This window comes from Odontesthes bonariensis, chromosome 20 (genome assembly GCF_027942865.1).
Source record: "Odontesthes bonariensis isolate fOdoBon6 chromosome 20, fOdoBon6.hap1, whole genome shotgun sequence".
In the NCBI taxonomy this organism is placed as follows: domain Eukaryota; kingdom Metazoa; phylum Chordata; class Actinopteri; order Atheriniformes; family Atherinopsidae; genus Odontesthes; species Odontesthes bonariensis.
In genome coordinates this window covers 32,858,833-32,875,404 of record NC_134525.1, presented here as the reverse complement: position 1 = coordinate 32,875,404, position 16,572 = coordinate 32,858,833, and the positions used below count along the sequence as shown (strand labels likewise).

The 16,572-nt window shown below is 45.9% G+C and overlaps 1 protein-coding gene across 2 annotated transcripts in view; it reads left to right on the top strand.

Annotated features, from left to right (window-relative positions):
• kcnh2b (potassium voltage-gated channel, subfamily H (eag-related), member 2b) overlaps positions 1-16,572 on the top strand; it is a 374,482-nt gene that overhangs the window by 333,831 nt on the left and 24,079 nt on the right. For both annotated transcript variants that reach the window (XM_075452154.1, XM_075452153.1), the window contains exons 7-12: positions 11,867-12,046; positions 12,952-13,055; positions 13,229-13,367; positions 14,747-14,901; positions 15,166-15,260; positions 15,519-15,659. In XM_075452154.1, the coding sequence (XP_075308269.1) occupies positions 11,867-12,046; positions 12,952-13,055; positions 13,229-13,367; positions 14,747-14,901; positions 15,166-15,260; positions 15,519-15,659 (814 nt within the window). The remainder of the gene's footprint in view (positions 1-11,866; positions 12,047-12,951; positions 13,056-13,228; positions 13,368-14,746; positions 14,902-15,165; positions 15,261-15,518; positions 15,660-16,572) is intronic.

Sequence of the window (16,572 nt, the reverse complement as noted above, 5' to 3'; positions counted from 1 at the left end):
GTTAGCACGGTGGTGTGGTGGTTTGCACGGGGGTGTGGTGGTTAGCACCCTGGTGTGATGGTTAGCAAGGCGGTGTGGTGGTTAGCACGCTGGTGTGGTGGTTAGCACCCTGGTGTGTTGGTTAGCACGGTGGTGTGGTGGTTTGCACGGGGGTGTGGTGGTTAGCACCCTGGTGTGGTGGTTAGCACGGTGGTTTGTGGTTTGCACGGCGGTGTGGTGGTTAGCACGGCGGTGTGGTGGTTAGCACGGCGGTGTGGTGGTTTGCACGGCGGTGTGGTGGTTAGCACGGCGGTGTGGTGGTTAGCACGCTGGTGTGGTGGTTAGCACGGCGGTGTGGTGGTTAGCACGGCGGTGTGGTGGTTAGCACGGCGGTGTGGTGGTTTGCACGGCGGTGTGGTGGTTAGCACGGCGGTGTGGTGGTTAGCACGGCGGTGTGGTGGTTAGCACGGTGGTGTGGTGGTTTGCACGGGGGTGTGGTGGTTAGCACGCTGGTGTGTTGGTTAGCATGGTGGTGTGGTGGTTAGCACGCTGGTGTGGTGGTTAGCACGTTGGTGTGGTGGTTAGCACGCTGGTGTGTTGGTTAGCACGCTGGTGTGTTGGTTAGCACGGCGGTGTGGTGGTTAGCACGGTGGTGTGGTGGTTTGCACGGGGGTGTGGTGGTTAGCACGCTGGTGTGGTGGTTAGCACGGTGGTGTGGTGGTTAGCACGCTGGTGTGGTGGTTAGCACGGTGGTGTGGTGGTTAGCACGGTGGTGTGGTGGTTAGCACGCTGGTGTGTTGGTTAGCACGCTGGTGTGGTGGTTAGCACGGGGGTGTGGTGGTTAGCACGGTGGTGTGGTGGTTAGCACGGGGGTGTGGTGGTTTGCACGGTGGTGTGGTGGTTAGCACGCTGGTGTGTTGGTTAGCACGCTGGTGTGGTGGTTAGCACGGGGGTGTGGTGGTTAGCACGGTGGTGTGGTGGTTAGCACGGGGGTGTGGTGGTTAGCACCCTGGTGTGGTGGTTAGCACGGTGGTTTGTGGTTTGCACGGCGGTGTGGTGGTTAGCACGGCGGTGTGGTGGTTAGCACGGCGGTGTGGTGGTTTGCACGGCGGTGTGGTGGTTAGCACGGCGGTGTGGTGGTTAGCACGCTGGTGTGGTGGTTAGCACGGCGGTGTGGTGGTTAGCACGGCGGTGTGGTGGTTAGCACGGCGGTGTGGTGGTTTGCACGGCGGTGTGGTGGTTAGCACGGCGGTGTGGTGGTTAGCACGGCGGTGTGGTGGTTAGCACGGTGGTGTGGTGGTTTGCACGGGGGTGTGGTGGTTAGCACGCTGGTGTGTTGGTTAGCATGGTGGTGTGGTGGTTAGCACGCTGGTGTGGTGGTTAGCACGTTGGTGTGGTGGTTAGCACGCTGGTGTGTTGGTTAGCACGCTGGTGTGTTGGTTAGCACGGCGGTGTGGTGGTTAGCACGGTGGTGTGGTGGTTTGCACGGGGGTGTGGTGGTTAGCACGGTGGTGTGGTGGTTAGCACGGTGGTGTGGTGGTTAGCACGCTGGTGTGTTGGTTAGCACGCTGGTGTGGTGGTTAGCACGGGGGTGTGGTGGTTAGCACGGTGGTGTGGTGGTTAGCACGGGGGTGTGGTGGTTTGCACGGTGGTGTGGTGGTTAGCACGCTGGTGTGTTGGTTAGCACGCTGGTGTGGTGGTTAGCACGGGGGTGTGGTGGTTAGCACGGTGGTGTGGTGGTTAGCACGGGGGTGTGGTGGTTTGCACGGTGGTGTGGTGGTTAGCACGGGGGTGTGGTGGTTAGCACGCTGGTGTGGTGGTTAGCACCCTGGTGTGTTGGTTAGCACCCTGGTGTGGTGGTTAGCACGGCGGTGTGGTGGTTAGCACGCTGGTGTGTTGGTTAGCACGGTGGTGTGGTGGTTTGCAACGTGGTGTGGTGGTTAGCACGGCGGTGTGGTGGTTAGCACCCTGGTGTGGTGGTTAGCACGGAGGTGTGGTGGTTAGCATGGCGGTGTGGTGGTTAGCACGGCGGTGTGGTGGTTAGCACGGCGGTGTGGTGGTTAGCACGGCGGTGTGGTGGTTTGCACGGGGGTGTGGTCGTTTGCACGGTGGTGTGGTGGTTAGCACGGTGGTGTGGTGGTTAGCACGCTGGTGTGGTGGTTAGCACGGTGGTGTGGTGGTTAGCACCCTGGTGTGTTGGTTAGCACGGTGGTGTGGTGGTTAGCACGGCGGTGTGGTGGTTAGCACGCTGGTGTGTTGGTTAGCACGGTGGTGTGGTGGTTAGCACGGCGGTGTGGTGGTTAGCACGGCGGTGTGGTGGTTAGCACGCTAGTGTGTTGGTTAGCACAGCGGTGTGGTGGTTAGCACGGCGGTGTGGTGGTTAGCACACTGGTGTGTTGGTTAGCACGGCGGTGTGGTGGTTAGCACGCTGGTGTGTTGGTTAGCACGGTGGTGTGGTGGTTAGCACCGTCGCTTCACAGCAGAAGGTTCCAGGTTCAACTCCCAGCTGGTTCTTTCTGTGTGGAGTCTGCATGTTCCCCCCGTGTATGCGTGGGTTCTCTCCGGGTACTCCGGCTTCCTCCCATCACCCAAAAACATGCATGTTAGCTTAATGGGTCATTCTAAACTGACCCAAGCAGTGAGTTTGTGGTTGTTTGTCTCTGTGGGGCTCTGTGATGGACAGGTGACCCTCCAGGGTGTACCCTGTCTCTTGGCTAATGACAACTGGGATAGGCTGGTACAGAAAATGCATGGATTCGAAGTTTGTTCCTGTTACATTCAAATTTACTACAGGTTCTAAAAAGCACATTCAGTCTGAGCTCCGAACAGTCACTGAGCAACCACAGGTTCCAATTAAAATGTCATTTTAGCTCAGGTTACTCTATGCCTTCAAATGTCAGAGTAGTGCAGCAAATGTTACATTTCAGGAAACAACGTGACCAGTCCAGCACATGGGAAAAATATTGAACATCATAGACACATACTATTTGCAGCATTGATACAGTTTTCTGTCTTAGGTCATTTTCAGACACATTGGGCCTCATGCAACAACCGTTCGTACACACAGATTTGTTCTTAAGTCGTACGTACGAGTGATTAAACAGAATTTTAGTGGCGGTAAAAACCCTGCGTATTAATGGTGGAAGGGAGGCTTTGCTTTCTGGAGGAGTCAGACAATCAAGTCAAGGCTAACCCGCCCGCTACTGAAGCCAAAGTGGCAGCTCTTTGCAAGAGGCTGAGAGGATGACATGGAAGACCGGAGCAGATGCAACAGTTTGCAATTTGTCGGCTTCACCGAGGGTTGATCCTATCGAAATCCTGGAGCGAGCGACACCCCCAGGGGGATAGTTTATTGAACGCGCTCGCGGCCCCCGGTCGGACCTTCTTGCTAGATTCATGCGGTCAGGCAACAGAGACCGCATTTTACGCACATTCCAATGAAAAGTACGATGGAACAGGAAACGAGTTATGATTGCCCCTGAGTTTTCCAGGGGAACTGTGGCCAAACAAGACGTACTCAGGGAGTGAAAAAAAGCCCTGCGCCAACCTGGAGTGAAGTTTGCGCTTCAGTATCCCGCCACTCTCTGAGGCTGTGTTCGAAACCGCCTACTACATACTACATACTTGCAAACGGCATACTCATCGATCAGACAGTATGCAGAGTGTTTACACACAATGCACTTCGCTCCTGCTCGAGCCGAAATCAGCCGGCCTGAAGCTGATTTCGGCTCGGGCTATAAACTCTGTAAATATATAACTTTAGCAACATTTGAAACATTTTCAGGCGAGAAAGTAGTCGTTTAGATCCCCAACGTGTTGAAAATCTGACAAAATACCGGCTATTTAAAATTTTCTTCCCACGAATTCGCCGCTACTAAAGCTAGCCGCAGTGAGCAACGCACTTCCGGTTATTTTCACAAAATAAAATACCCGTTGCCTTTTATCATAGGGAAAGCCATTACGATACAATTGGTGCTTTTGTTTTTAAAACAGGAAGTGAACCTACCCTCATTGTAGCTAGCCTGAAACCGTTTTGACAGGAAATGACGATCGGCGACGTCACGTTACGTTGCATCTTGGGTAGTTTGAGTATGAGTAGTAACCACATGATGCATACCCAACATTTAGGAGAATCTAGTATGCATCCGTGAACTTAAAAAAAGTTAAAGTTAGTAGGAGTAGTGGGAGAAGTAGGAGAAGTAGGCGGTTTCGAACACAGCCCAAGTCAACACAAAAGACGGCCCCGGCCGCTTCGACAGCCATGAAGGTCTCTAAAAGTGAACTATCCTCCTGTTTTTTTCTTTCCTCCATTTGGGGTAAATTAAGCATCCATTTCCACACATGCATCATCGCAGAGTGCCAATTTTTGTGGAGAGATGGAAATTACTGTAATTATCTTCTCTATGCAGTTTTCTCACCATTTAGCATGGCTCATTTATAAGCACTTACAAGATTATGTTGTGTCAATGAATGGCTACTGCCGTTTATCTCTGAGGAGCCTATATGCTTCTGTATTACTTTTAGGATGTCACTGACAGGATTGCTTTGCTGACCGTCGATGGTTTATAGTAGGCAGTGCCCAGGGTTTAAAGTTTGTGTAAGCTATGAATCTTTTTTTTCTTTTGGACTGTCATTACCTCCATCTGCTTTGTGCTTTCTGCCACAGTCATATAGCTCCACGCAATACTACAATGACTATTCATGATAACAATGACCTCACCTATACGGTGGCCGACATGTGCAAACGCGCTGCAAACGGCGAAACAAATCCAACAATAAAATGCTGCAAGAGAAAAATGCGGCAATCACAAACACGACCGGAGCACACGCGCTGCAAACATCAAAACACATGCAAGACAGAAACGCTGCATACATCAAAACACATGCAAGACAGAAACGCTGCATACATCAAAACACCTGCAAAACATAAACGCACTGCAAACATCAAAACACATGCCAGAAAAAAATGCGCTGCAAACTTCATAACACATGCAAGACAGAAACGAAAGAGAGGAAAGTCAAAAGGTACGTTGTCATTTATGTCTTTTTTAAACACTTGGCCGTAATCTTTTACCTTATAATAGCGACATAACTCCGCTGCTCATCTATAATAAAGTAAAAGATTACGGCCAAGTGTTTAAAAAAGACATAAATGACAACGTACCTTTTGACTTTCTTCTCTTTCATTAATATGTTAGATCTCCCATAGTCGATCCCCTATCCCACAGGTAGAGACCCCCTACTGGCCTGGCGAACTTCCGTTGTGTTTTGAAGTTTGCAGCGTTTCTCTCTTGCATGTGTTTTGATGTATGCAGCGTTTCTCTCTTGCATGTGTTTTGATGTATGCAGCGTTTCTGTCTTGCATGTGTTTTGATGTTTGCAGCGTTTTTTTTTCTTGCATGTGTTTTGGGGTTTACAGCGCGTGTGCTCCGGTCGTTTTTGTTATTGCCGCATTTTTCTGTTGCAGCATTTTATTGTTGGATTTGTTTCGCTGTTTGCAGCGCGTTTGCACGTGTCGGCCACCGTACACCTAGCCACCTGGAACATAAATGGTTTAGGAAGCCCCGCTAAAATGAAAAAGGCCCTTTACAGTTTGAAATCAGTCAGGTATCGTATTGTCTTTCTACCGTATGTCTGAGAAGGACATGCCATGGAACCAGTTAGAGCAGAGATGCTACCACTTTAATAACAGCAGACTGCAGTTTAAATTATGCTCTGCCCTGGGTCTTGTCTGCTAAAACCTGCTGGGAGGGACTACACTTTTTTTTTTCCAGCAGTTCATAGCATTTTCACAAGACTTGATTACTTCTTTATTTCTATTGAAATACTCCCAATCCATAATTCCATGTGTGTGCAACATACTGACATCAGACTATGCAAGAGTGACACTTGACCTGGTGCTCATTAGTATTATGAAGATTTAACTCCTCTCTCTTGCATGATGATGGTTTTAGGACCAAGCTAAAAGTGCAATTAGATCTATTCATCAAACCAAACACTACTCCATTTTACCAGCAGGTGTGGTTTGGGAAGCCTTTAAAGGTTTACAAGGGGACATGTTATGCAGTTCTCATCACACAAGAAATAACAGAACATAACGACGCTTGCAGGCCTGGAGAGACAAGTGGGAGAGGGAGAAGCAAACTTAAAACAGAAGTACACCGTCACGGATATGGAATAGTCAATACACACAAGGAGGGACCCAAGATCAGACTGACACAGAGAGGTGGGAGAAAGAAACTGATTCATTAGTTGTAATAGTGCAAGGTAGGTCCACAGAGAGTCCAGTCCAGCAATATTTCTAGGAAGAGAGGAAGAACGGTTAAACGGATCCAAGGAGATAGCTGTTTACTCAGTTAGGGCTTAGCATGTCTCCAAGAAGGTTTCCAACACAGCAGGGGTAGTGATGACGCTGGCTATGGTGTGGTTTGTTCGAGATGGCGGCCGGGGCGAGCAGGCAGCTATAAAGCAAGGAAGCAGGGAAGAATGCAGGCTGTAACCCAGACACATGGACGAGGCAGGCAGAAGTATCCAAAGACCTCAGGAGAGCAAAGTTACACTGGGGAACACAGTTAAAGGCACAATAAGACAACGGAAGGTTTTCAAACAATACTGGTGAGCCTGATTACCAACAGAGACTGTGAGACAATCTGGCAAAGTCTGGAGCTCCTGCAGGTCCTTAAGAGGCCAGCTCTAATGAGCGCAGACCAACAGCAGGTGTGCTGGCAGGAGCAGTCCAGACTCCGCCCCGGACCTCCTGGATACCTGCTCAGTCCCGCCTGGAACTCAGAACACAACCACAATACCACAGCCAAGTGCAATCAGGACATAGATTCCACACAATTTAAAGACAGCCTCACAGCTTAAATATGAGTATGATCGGATAATATCACAGAAGGTTGAGTTTGGACTTTTTAGAGCATTGGAACCTCTTGCCGCAGCAATTCGTATAAAGACCCCAGTATCCCCGGAATTTCTTTTGCTGGGACCACACACAAACGTAGGCTGTATGCTGGTGATTTTTTTAATAATCTTTACTGAACCAGGCAAATTCAGTTCAATTCAATTTCAATTCAGTTTTATTTATATAGCGCCAAATGCAACAAATGTCATCTCAACACACAAAAATAGTATAGTCCAATTCAAGCCAATTGGAATTCAATTCATTGTAATCATAATTATTTTCAAAATAATCCAATTCATTCATACAGAGCAAATTCAAAAACATTTCCTAGCTAAGGAAACCAACAGATTGCACCGAAACTTGTCTTCAGTCCAATCTCCCGTCCTGAGCGTGCCTGAGGCGACTGTGGAGAGAAACGACTCCCTTTGAACAGGAAGAAACCTCTGGCAGAACCAGAACCAGGAAGGGTGGCCATCCGCCTCCACCAGCTGGGGTTTGAGAAGACAGAAAAGAGGGGACAACAAACACTGTAACACCATTCAAAGGATATCTGTTGGAACAGGGAAACACGAGTTAATGACAACAATAATGTCACATGTACATGATATCATTTGAGAAATTAAACGGGGGAAATAGAGAGTAAAGTGAGGAAAGGTGTGACAGATGAGGCCCCCCAGGCAAGGCAAGGCAATTTTATTTGTAGAGCACAATTCGTACACAAGGCGATTCAAAGTGCTTTACAGCTACATAAAATCACAAGAAGGCAATAAAATCATTCCAAAAAAACATAAAAAATTACCATTGATTAATTCATTTAAAAGTGAAGAGTGCAGATAAAATACTTTCAGGTGTCATATGCACAGCTAAACAGAACTGTTTTCAGCCTGGATTTAAACCTTGTCAGAGTTGAGGCCTGTCTCACATCTTCTGGAAGACTGTTCCAGATGTTAGGAGCATCAAACTGAAACGCAGCCTCACCTTGTTTAGTCCTGACTCTGGGCCCCAGCAGGAGACCCTTCCCTGAGATTCTCAGAGTCCCAGTTGGTTCATATGGCTCTAACATGTCAGAGATGTACTTTGGTGCTTGACCATGAAGAGACTTGTACACAAGCAGAGCTGTTTTAAAGTCTATTCTCTGAGCGACAGGAAGCCAGTGCAGAGACCTGAGCACTGGACTAATATGGTGGTATTTCCTGGTTCTAGTCAGGACTCGAGCAGCAGCGTTCTGGATGTACTGCAGCTGTCTAACAACCCGTTTAGAGCCCAGTGAGCAGGCCGTTACAGCAGTCTAACCTGCTGGAGACAAACAGTCTTTCTAAGTCTGCTTTAGACACTATTCCTTTGATTCTGCCAATGTTTTTTTAGATGGTAAAAAGCTGCTGAAGTCTTTCTATGCCACCTCATTGAATGTGAAAATATCTATGAAGTTAAATGGACATAGAGACATTCTGATGTCCTTAATGTGCACCCCAAATACTTAGCATACTTTATAAGTTATCATATTTTCAAGTTCCACCCTGTTAAACCTCAACTGTTGTTGAGGTTGTAGATGTTTCTACTTTAAAGTATGGTGTTCCTCAAGGATCAATTCTTGGTCCCATTTTGTTTTTGCTGTACATCAGCCCTCTTGGCAAAGTCATTAGTCATTTTAAAAATGTCTCCTATCATTTTTATGCAGATGACATTCAATTGTATTTTTCTTTTAAGGAGTCAGAGTTGCACAAACTGTCTGAGCTATTGGATTGTCTCTCAAGCATAAAAAACTGGCTCACTGAAAACTGCCTCCAGTTAAATAGTAAAAAGACTGAGACTCTGATCATTGCTCCAGAGCAAAAAAATCCCCTGGTCCTGAACCACCTCGGTTCTCTGGGCTCGTCCGTTCAGTCGAGCATCAGGAATCTTGGTGTCTGGTTTGGGCAGTCTTTGTCTCTTGACTGCCATTCTAGACACTTAGTAAAAAACTGCTTTTATCATTTAAGAAATATTGCAAAGTTAAGGCCAATCCTGTCCAACTCTGACCTGGAAATTGTGATTCACGCTTTTATCTCTTCACGTTTGGATTATTGCAATTCTCTTTTTATTTGTCTTAACAAATCTGTTTTAAATCGTCTTCAAATGGTCCAAAATGCAGCAGCTCGACTTTTAACAGGATCAAGCAGACAGACTCATATTACGCCAATTTTATCTTCCTTGCATTGGCTGCCGATCAAATATCGTATAGATTTTAAAATTTTAGTGTTGACTTTTAGAGCCCTGCACGGGCAGACCCCCACCTATGTCTCTGATCTGCTGTGTCCCTACAGCTCCGGCCGCTCCCTTCGGTCCTCAGGCCAGAACCTCCACATGGTCCCATGGACTTCCTTTAAAACCAGAGGAGACTTGTCTTTCCAGGCTTTTGCTCCTAAATTATGGAACAAGCTCCCTGTGTCCCTTCGTGAGGCGGAGTCTGTGGATTCTTTTAAGAAGCAGCTGAAGACATTCTTCTTTAGACAGGCTTTTGGTTGATTGGCCCGATGTCACTTTTTTGTATCCATATATGAACTTGTTTTCTCTTTGTAATTTTGTTTTACTGTGTAAAGCACTTTGTGATTTTCATCTATGAAAGGTTCTATATAAATAAAAGTTCTTCTTCTTCTTCTTCAACTGAAATTTGTGCTGAAGTGTTTTCCATTGAACCTGGAAAATTCTGCGTCTGAAGAAGCTGGAACAGCCGCATCATTTCTGAAACATTTTGGCGGTTTATTGTAAAGTCAGCTTAAAATTTTCACTTTCATGGGAAAATGTCAACATTTATTCTACGTATAACATAAAATCAAAAGATATTTTCTCAAACAACATTTTGTACTTTCTAGTGCTTTTTATAATGGTTTATCATATGTATTTAATTCCATATTTAGTTGCAGACTGCATTTGGGGCTACTGAGAGGACGACAGAGAAAATGAAGGAAGGAGTGGGGAAAGGAATAAATGAAAAGCAAATCACTGGAGCCAGAGAAAAAAAAGAAAGTAAGACTAGAGGCAGGATGAATGTGTGATGAATGAAAAGTGACTGGGCTGCTGGTTGTACAGAAGAAGAGACAGAGAGGTGGAGAAAGGATTGTTCTGCAGACAGCAGAACTAAAAAGATCAAATTAGAAGAGACGGGAGATTTAACAGGTCAAGGTGAGGGCAGGGGCAAAACAAGGGCTGTGAGATGTAGAGAAAGCTGAACAAGAATTTTTCTTTTCCATTTCATGTGACTTTACACACACTGAGCTCCACCTGCATAGTAATGTGTCCACTGGAAACTATGAGTTTGAGTTGGTTCTCCAACCTGACAGCAGCTGTCTGTAAATCCCCAACAAAGCTTCTGTAAAATAGTTTTACAGAAGCTTTGTGTAGCGGCTTTTTACTCTCTCTTGCGTTGTGTATTTCACAGAAGAAGACGGTCACTGTTGGCACAGTGGCCTTCACACACGCACACGCACACACACACACACACACACACACACACACACACACACGCACACGCACACGCACACACACACACACACACACACACACACACACACACACACACACACACACACACACTCATACACACACACACACACACACACACACACATTTTTCAGATGTGAAATGAAAGGAAAGTCCAGGTTAGCTGACAACATGCAGCACTAGCCATTTTATAAACCAAAAAGACAAAAACACCATCAACATTTATGAAAAAGGACGTGCTCAACCGTTCGGGAGCTATAGGTTTATAAGATACAACTTAAACCACGCCTTAGTAATGAAATGAAGGTAATTGATATAAAACAATAGCGGAGCTCCTAACTCCTGCACCAGGGAGACAGCGAGGTGCACAACCTTCATCTGCAGGGGGGCTGCATTTAAGTGCCATCGGACTAAGTTTGAGTGTTGTGTGAAGACTTTTTATGGCAAGTGGAATCACACTGCATCTTAACTCCGTTACATTTGCAGCTCTTTACAGATAAGAGCCCGAGTCTTCCACCACATAGTGGTCTTACAGAATCAGTAGGCTACTGTATTTTGGTGTAATAAAATAATTACACAGCTCCTCTGATGTTGATAGAGACACTGTATGTTTAACTGTTATGTTTCTTGATTCAACACGCCTTAAGAGTACAGAGGAACATTTTGAAAAACACACCTAAGTCATACATGTGCTGAATTACATCCTAACTTAAAGTATCCCTTGCATTCATGTTTAAGCAGTTGTTTGTAACAGCAAAGTGTTGCCTTATTGCATTTCTGTATGTGGTGCGTGTGATATTAGGGGATGCACAGCATGCAGGGCTGAAACAGTCAACAAACACTTCGGGATGACAATCCTGAAGCTTCTGCAGCTCACTGTATGATTCTGAGCCAGAGACAGGAGGCAGCCTGTGCAAGCTCTCCCAGCTGCTTCATCCCTGCTGTCATCCACAGCCAGCGCTGCGCAGACTGCGGAACACGTCAGTGCAAAGAAAGCTGCTTAGGACTGCACCATGATAGCAGAGATTGGACTCCTGGTGCCTGTGCATGTGTGTGGGAGCATGTGTGTTTGCAGGCCACAGGATGTGTTTCTCTGCATATGTCTGTTTGTGTGTGTGCATTGTACAGCTAGCGTGACAGTGTGTGCATGTGTGGGGAACAGGCTGCCTGGGAGGGCAACCTTAAGAAGGTCAATGCCTTCACAACAGTTCTCATCATCTTCAGTGGACATTGGCTCTATCGCTTTAATGGCAGAACTCTGTTGTTGTAGCCGCTGGAGGCACAGCACACACGGGAAGGAGGTCTTTGTATATTTCACGAGCTTCTTTCTGTGCTAAAGCTGTCTGCTAAAGTGTGTGGAATCATAGTTCACATTATGTGCATGTATCACTACAGAATGGAGGTACTTTCCTTTAACTTTTCTCTTGCAACCCTTCCTCCCCTCTCTTCATCCCTTCCTCCTCCCATATCTGACCGCTCCTCTGTCCCCCTCCCTGTATCCAGGTGCTGTCTCTGGGTGCAGACGTGTTGCCAGAGTACAAGCTTCAGGCTCCTCGCATCCACAAGTGGACGGTGTTGCACTACAGCCCCTTCAAGGCGGTGTGGGATTGGCTCATTCTGCTGCTGGTCATCTACACTGCCATCCTGACACCCTACTCAGCTGCTTTCCTCCTGAATGACCAGGTGGGCTCACGTTCAGGAGTAGAATCATTTCACTCATAATGTCCAAGGGCAGATAACAAAAGTGCTTTAAAGAGCTTTGGATGTGGACAGCGTGCAGTGAAATTCTTAGACCTGACCTGAATCAGATCAGGAGACTCTCCCCTTGTTATCCCAGTAAAGGCCTGCCTATGTCTTCATTTTAGATCAATTTTACTGTAAAGCAAACCCAATTACGACAGTCCCAACATTCTTTCATCACAGTAGAAATGCTTAGAATAAACTGATGTTCTCAGCTGACTCCTGCTGCCTGCCCCGTTTTTATTTCTTCATGTTAGTATGCAAATGACCTTAACCTTGTAGCACCCACAGTTGCAGATATGCAACAAGCTTTTTATTTATTTACATTATTTATTTACATTATATTTTTATTTACATTACATTTGTTTGCATTTTATATGTGCTTCACTTTTTCACAACAAAGATCTGTGAAATCTGTTTGATTTGTTGTTGAATGGAAAGTTTATGATGGTTGCGTTCCGCACTTTGTATTAAGAATGTTCAATAAAGGTCTATTATATACATTTTATTGTGGTAGCAGCAGTTACTGGTGAACTTTCACTAAACCTTTTTTTGCCAAACGATCTGCAGAGAATGACTTGGTTTTGTGAACTAAATGAATCAGGAAAGCCCACAGCTGCAAATATGCAACATTGCCTAAAATGATCAAAAATAGCCCAATTCCAAAAATTCCAAAAATATTGGTTTATTCCCACCCAAAAAGATGCAAGAAGAGCCAAAATGATTTTTTTCAATGATTATTCATATGCTTGGGTGCTACAAGGTTAAAGACCTTGATGCTAATCTATTTGGAAAGCACGTTGTAAATCTAAAGCATTGGAGTATACTTCTGGTGTTCTTCCTCTCAGGAGGAGGCGGCCCTGCAGAGCTGTGGTTACTCCTGCTCCCCTCTCAACGTGGTGGACCTCATCGTGGACATCATGTTCATCATTGACATCCTCATCAATTTCAGGTCTGAACTGTCGCAGCTTCGTTCTGGAAACAGCTGATGCACAACTTAAATGTTTTATTATGGTCATAGTGAATACAAAAAAAGGAAAATGGTGTTTCACAGTTGGGTCATGAGCATAAAATGACCACTACAGCATGGATGCCAGTGGCTTTGATCTGCTTCTCTTCTCTCAGGACAACGTATGTGAACTCTAATGATGAAGTGGTAAGCCACCCAGTGCGCATCGCCGTCCACTATTTCAAAGGCTGGTTCCTCATTGACATGGTGGCTGCCATTCCCTTTGACCTGCTCATCTACCGCAACGGAGAGGAGGTAAAGCCATGAAGCAGTAAACAGGTCATTACTCATAGTTCAGGAGTGGGGACTTGGTGCTTCTCTATGTGGCTGGTTAAGTGGCCAGCTGTGGAGCCAGGCCAGTAAAAATCAAAGCTGTGCTCTCTACAGCATTACAACTGTAGATCATTACACGTTTTCTCCATTCAAACTGTATTAAGTCTGAAAGCACAGCATTATTATGGCTGAGGTCACTACCCGGTGGATATGTAAAATTCCTCTGGGTTTTCTGTCACTTCCATCCCCTACACTTCACTTCCTGCTCCGAAAACCTGAGACAGTGACGGCCAAATGCTGAACTGGAAGTTACACAGGAGTACCGTGGATAATAAACCAGTGGGGGACTTCCCTGAGGCTCCATTCATCTGTTAGATACGATTCTTTTAGTAGGAGGCTCAAGAACGGACCGAAGTAATTCAAGTGAAAATGAAGTCTTTATTGGTCTGGCAACAAGTGCAGTATTTCAGCGCTGGTCTCAGTCTGACAGACCTCGCAAGAATCCGTCAGACAGAGCCCCGTATCTCCGGTTACACCTCGTATATATATCTCATAGTTTCTCACGGTGGATCCCTTGTTGATCAAATGTGATTGGATATGAATCGTACTAGCCCAAATAATGTCTCTGAGGAATTCAAATAATGTGTGTGTATCAATCTGCCCTTGGTTTCCCAGGCTTTCCTGATTGTTTTGTCTGTCTACTCCTGCATCACTTAAGGTCATATGGAAAAGTACTGAGACTTATTTCATTCCTAATGTCTAAGAACAAAGCCAATTATAACACATCTTTTACACACAGTCCATGTTCCTAAGGAACTCCTCCTGCTTCCACTCAAACTTACGTCACAGGGCTTATGTTGAAAATATACAGTTCTGGGGATACTTTGGCTCTGTGGGTCACTGAACACATACGCGTGTTGGAGAATTACAGGGTGTGGGTGTGTGAAGAAAAGATGGGAGAAAGAACTCCTCAAGTGCACATTAGTCATGAAAAATCGAATGGTAGAAAAAAATAATAGTGCTCAAGTCACACAAGTTAAAAATGGCAAAATCCACACCAGTGATTCTGTCCAAAAAAGGCCCCTGAGCAAAGAACATGGACATTTTTCCTCAATAGAGAAATATGATTTACTTTAAAGACACACACAGTCTGAGCCGGACCAGGCTCTCCTGTTATTTCTGTGTTGGCAGGGGGCTGAATGCATGTAGAGGGGTGTGGGGGGGTTTAAAGCCACCTCTTCAACAGTTTCTCTCTTTGGAACGATGGGTAAATGTGTTTGTAAGGATGGCAGCAGGTGTGAGGACATATTGGAACAAAGGTTGTTCTCCCTGCCATGTGTTTCCTCTCCCTCCCACCTCAGACCACCACTCTGATTGGTCTGCTGAAAACCGCTCGTCTCCTGCGATTGGTGCGTGTTGCCAGGAAGTTGGACCGCTACTCAGAGTATGGCGCCGCCGTCCTCTTCCTCCTCATGTGCACCTTCGCCCTCATCGCTCACTGGCTGGCCTGCATCTGGTACTGCTCCGTTTGACTGTCTGATGGTGCTGATTAGAGCCACAGAAATGAAGTGTGGATAATTATGTCTATGGCTGCAGAAGCATTGTTTTATTGGCTGTGTTGTTGTAGCAGTTCAAAAATGTCAAACATGTCAAACAGCATAACAACGTAATACTGTGAGTTTAATTAGATCAACGGGATATTTCAGAGAATTCATTTGAATATGCGATTGTTAGAGTGAAAGATGACATTGAATCACATTGTAGTTCTTATTTTAATCAGGTATGCAATCGGTAATGTGGAGAGGAATGGTTCAATAGGCTGGCTCCACACACTCGGGGACCAACTGGGAAAACACTTCAATGACTCTGTTCCAGGTAAGCACCGAGATAATGACATCTGCAAACTGCCAGTAAGACGTTCTGCCCGCCGCGTTGTTAGACACATGTATGGAGACATACTGGATCTGTAGTTACACATTGTAGTTTGTGACGTCTGATTCAAATCTTTATCTCTTATCTCTTATCAAAATAAGAGTTGATGGAATAATGTGAAAAAATGTGGCCCACATGAATGAAAAAAAAGAGTTGATTACTCCAGGGAGTGGTTTCCCGTGTCATCTCTTTCTGCACCAGGCTCAGGACCTTCAATCAAAGACAAGTACGTCACAGCTCTGTACTTCACCTTCAGCAGCTTGACCAGCGTGGGATTTGGAAACGTGTCGCCCAACACCAACTTTGAGAAGATCTTCTCCATCTGCGTCATGCTCATCGGATGTAAGTGTTGTCCACGTTGTCTCCTGAGAGTTCACCTGAGTTACCTGCTGACGCTGTGTGTGACATCATCAGCTGAGTTGTTGCTAGGCTACAGAAACAACAGATGGAGGTTTCTCCCACACCTTCCTCCCTGCTGCACCTCAGCTTTCGACATGTGTGTCAGATGATTTTATTTTGTTACCTCTCTGGAACGACTGCATATCTGTAATAATAATGAATTCTGCAGCAACTTATTTAACCTTTCAGGGATGAATAAAGTATTATTAAACTCAACTGAATTAAATTGAATTGATGGATGGGGAATGTCCTGAGTACTGTGAAATGCACTAACACAGAGAGCTGGATATGAAAGTCACTCACGTGTGGCTGGAAAACTCCAAATGTGGTGCATGTGTGGGAGCTGTAACGGGATGATTGACTGTGAATCATTTTTCATCAAAGGCAAAAACTTTTTTTTTCAGACACAAGCGTGTTAAGTGTACTTTTTTCCCATGCTTAAAGCTGACGAAACACATTCAGTGTTAGCAAGTCTTGATAAACTACATCTATTTCTTTTCATACAATGATTGAAAAAAAGATTTCATACATCTTTAGCTCCCTTTACAGGGAGCTGGGACACAGCTTCACATCCGTCATGCATGTGAGGTTAACTGGTGTCTCTAAATTGTCCCTAGGAGTGTGTGTGAGCGTGTGTGTGAGCGTGTGTGTGAGCGTGTGTGTGAGCGTGTGTGTGAGCGTGAGCGTGTGCGTGAGCATGTGTGTGTAAGCGTGTGTGTGTAAGCGTGTGTGCGTGAGCGTGTGTGAGCGTGTGTGAGCGTGTGTGTGAGCGTGTGTGTGTGAGCGTGTGTGTGTGAGCGTGTGTGTAAGCGTGTGTGTGAGCGTGTGTGTGAGCGTGTGTGTGTGAGCGTGTGTG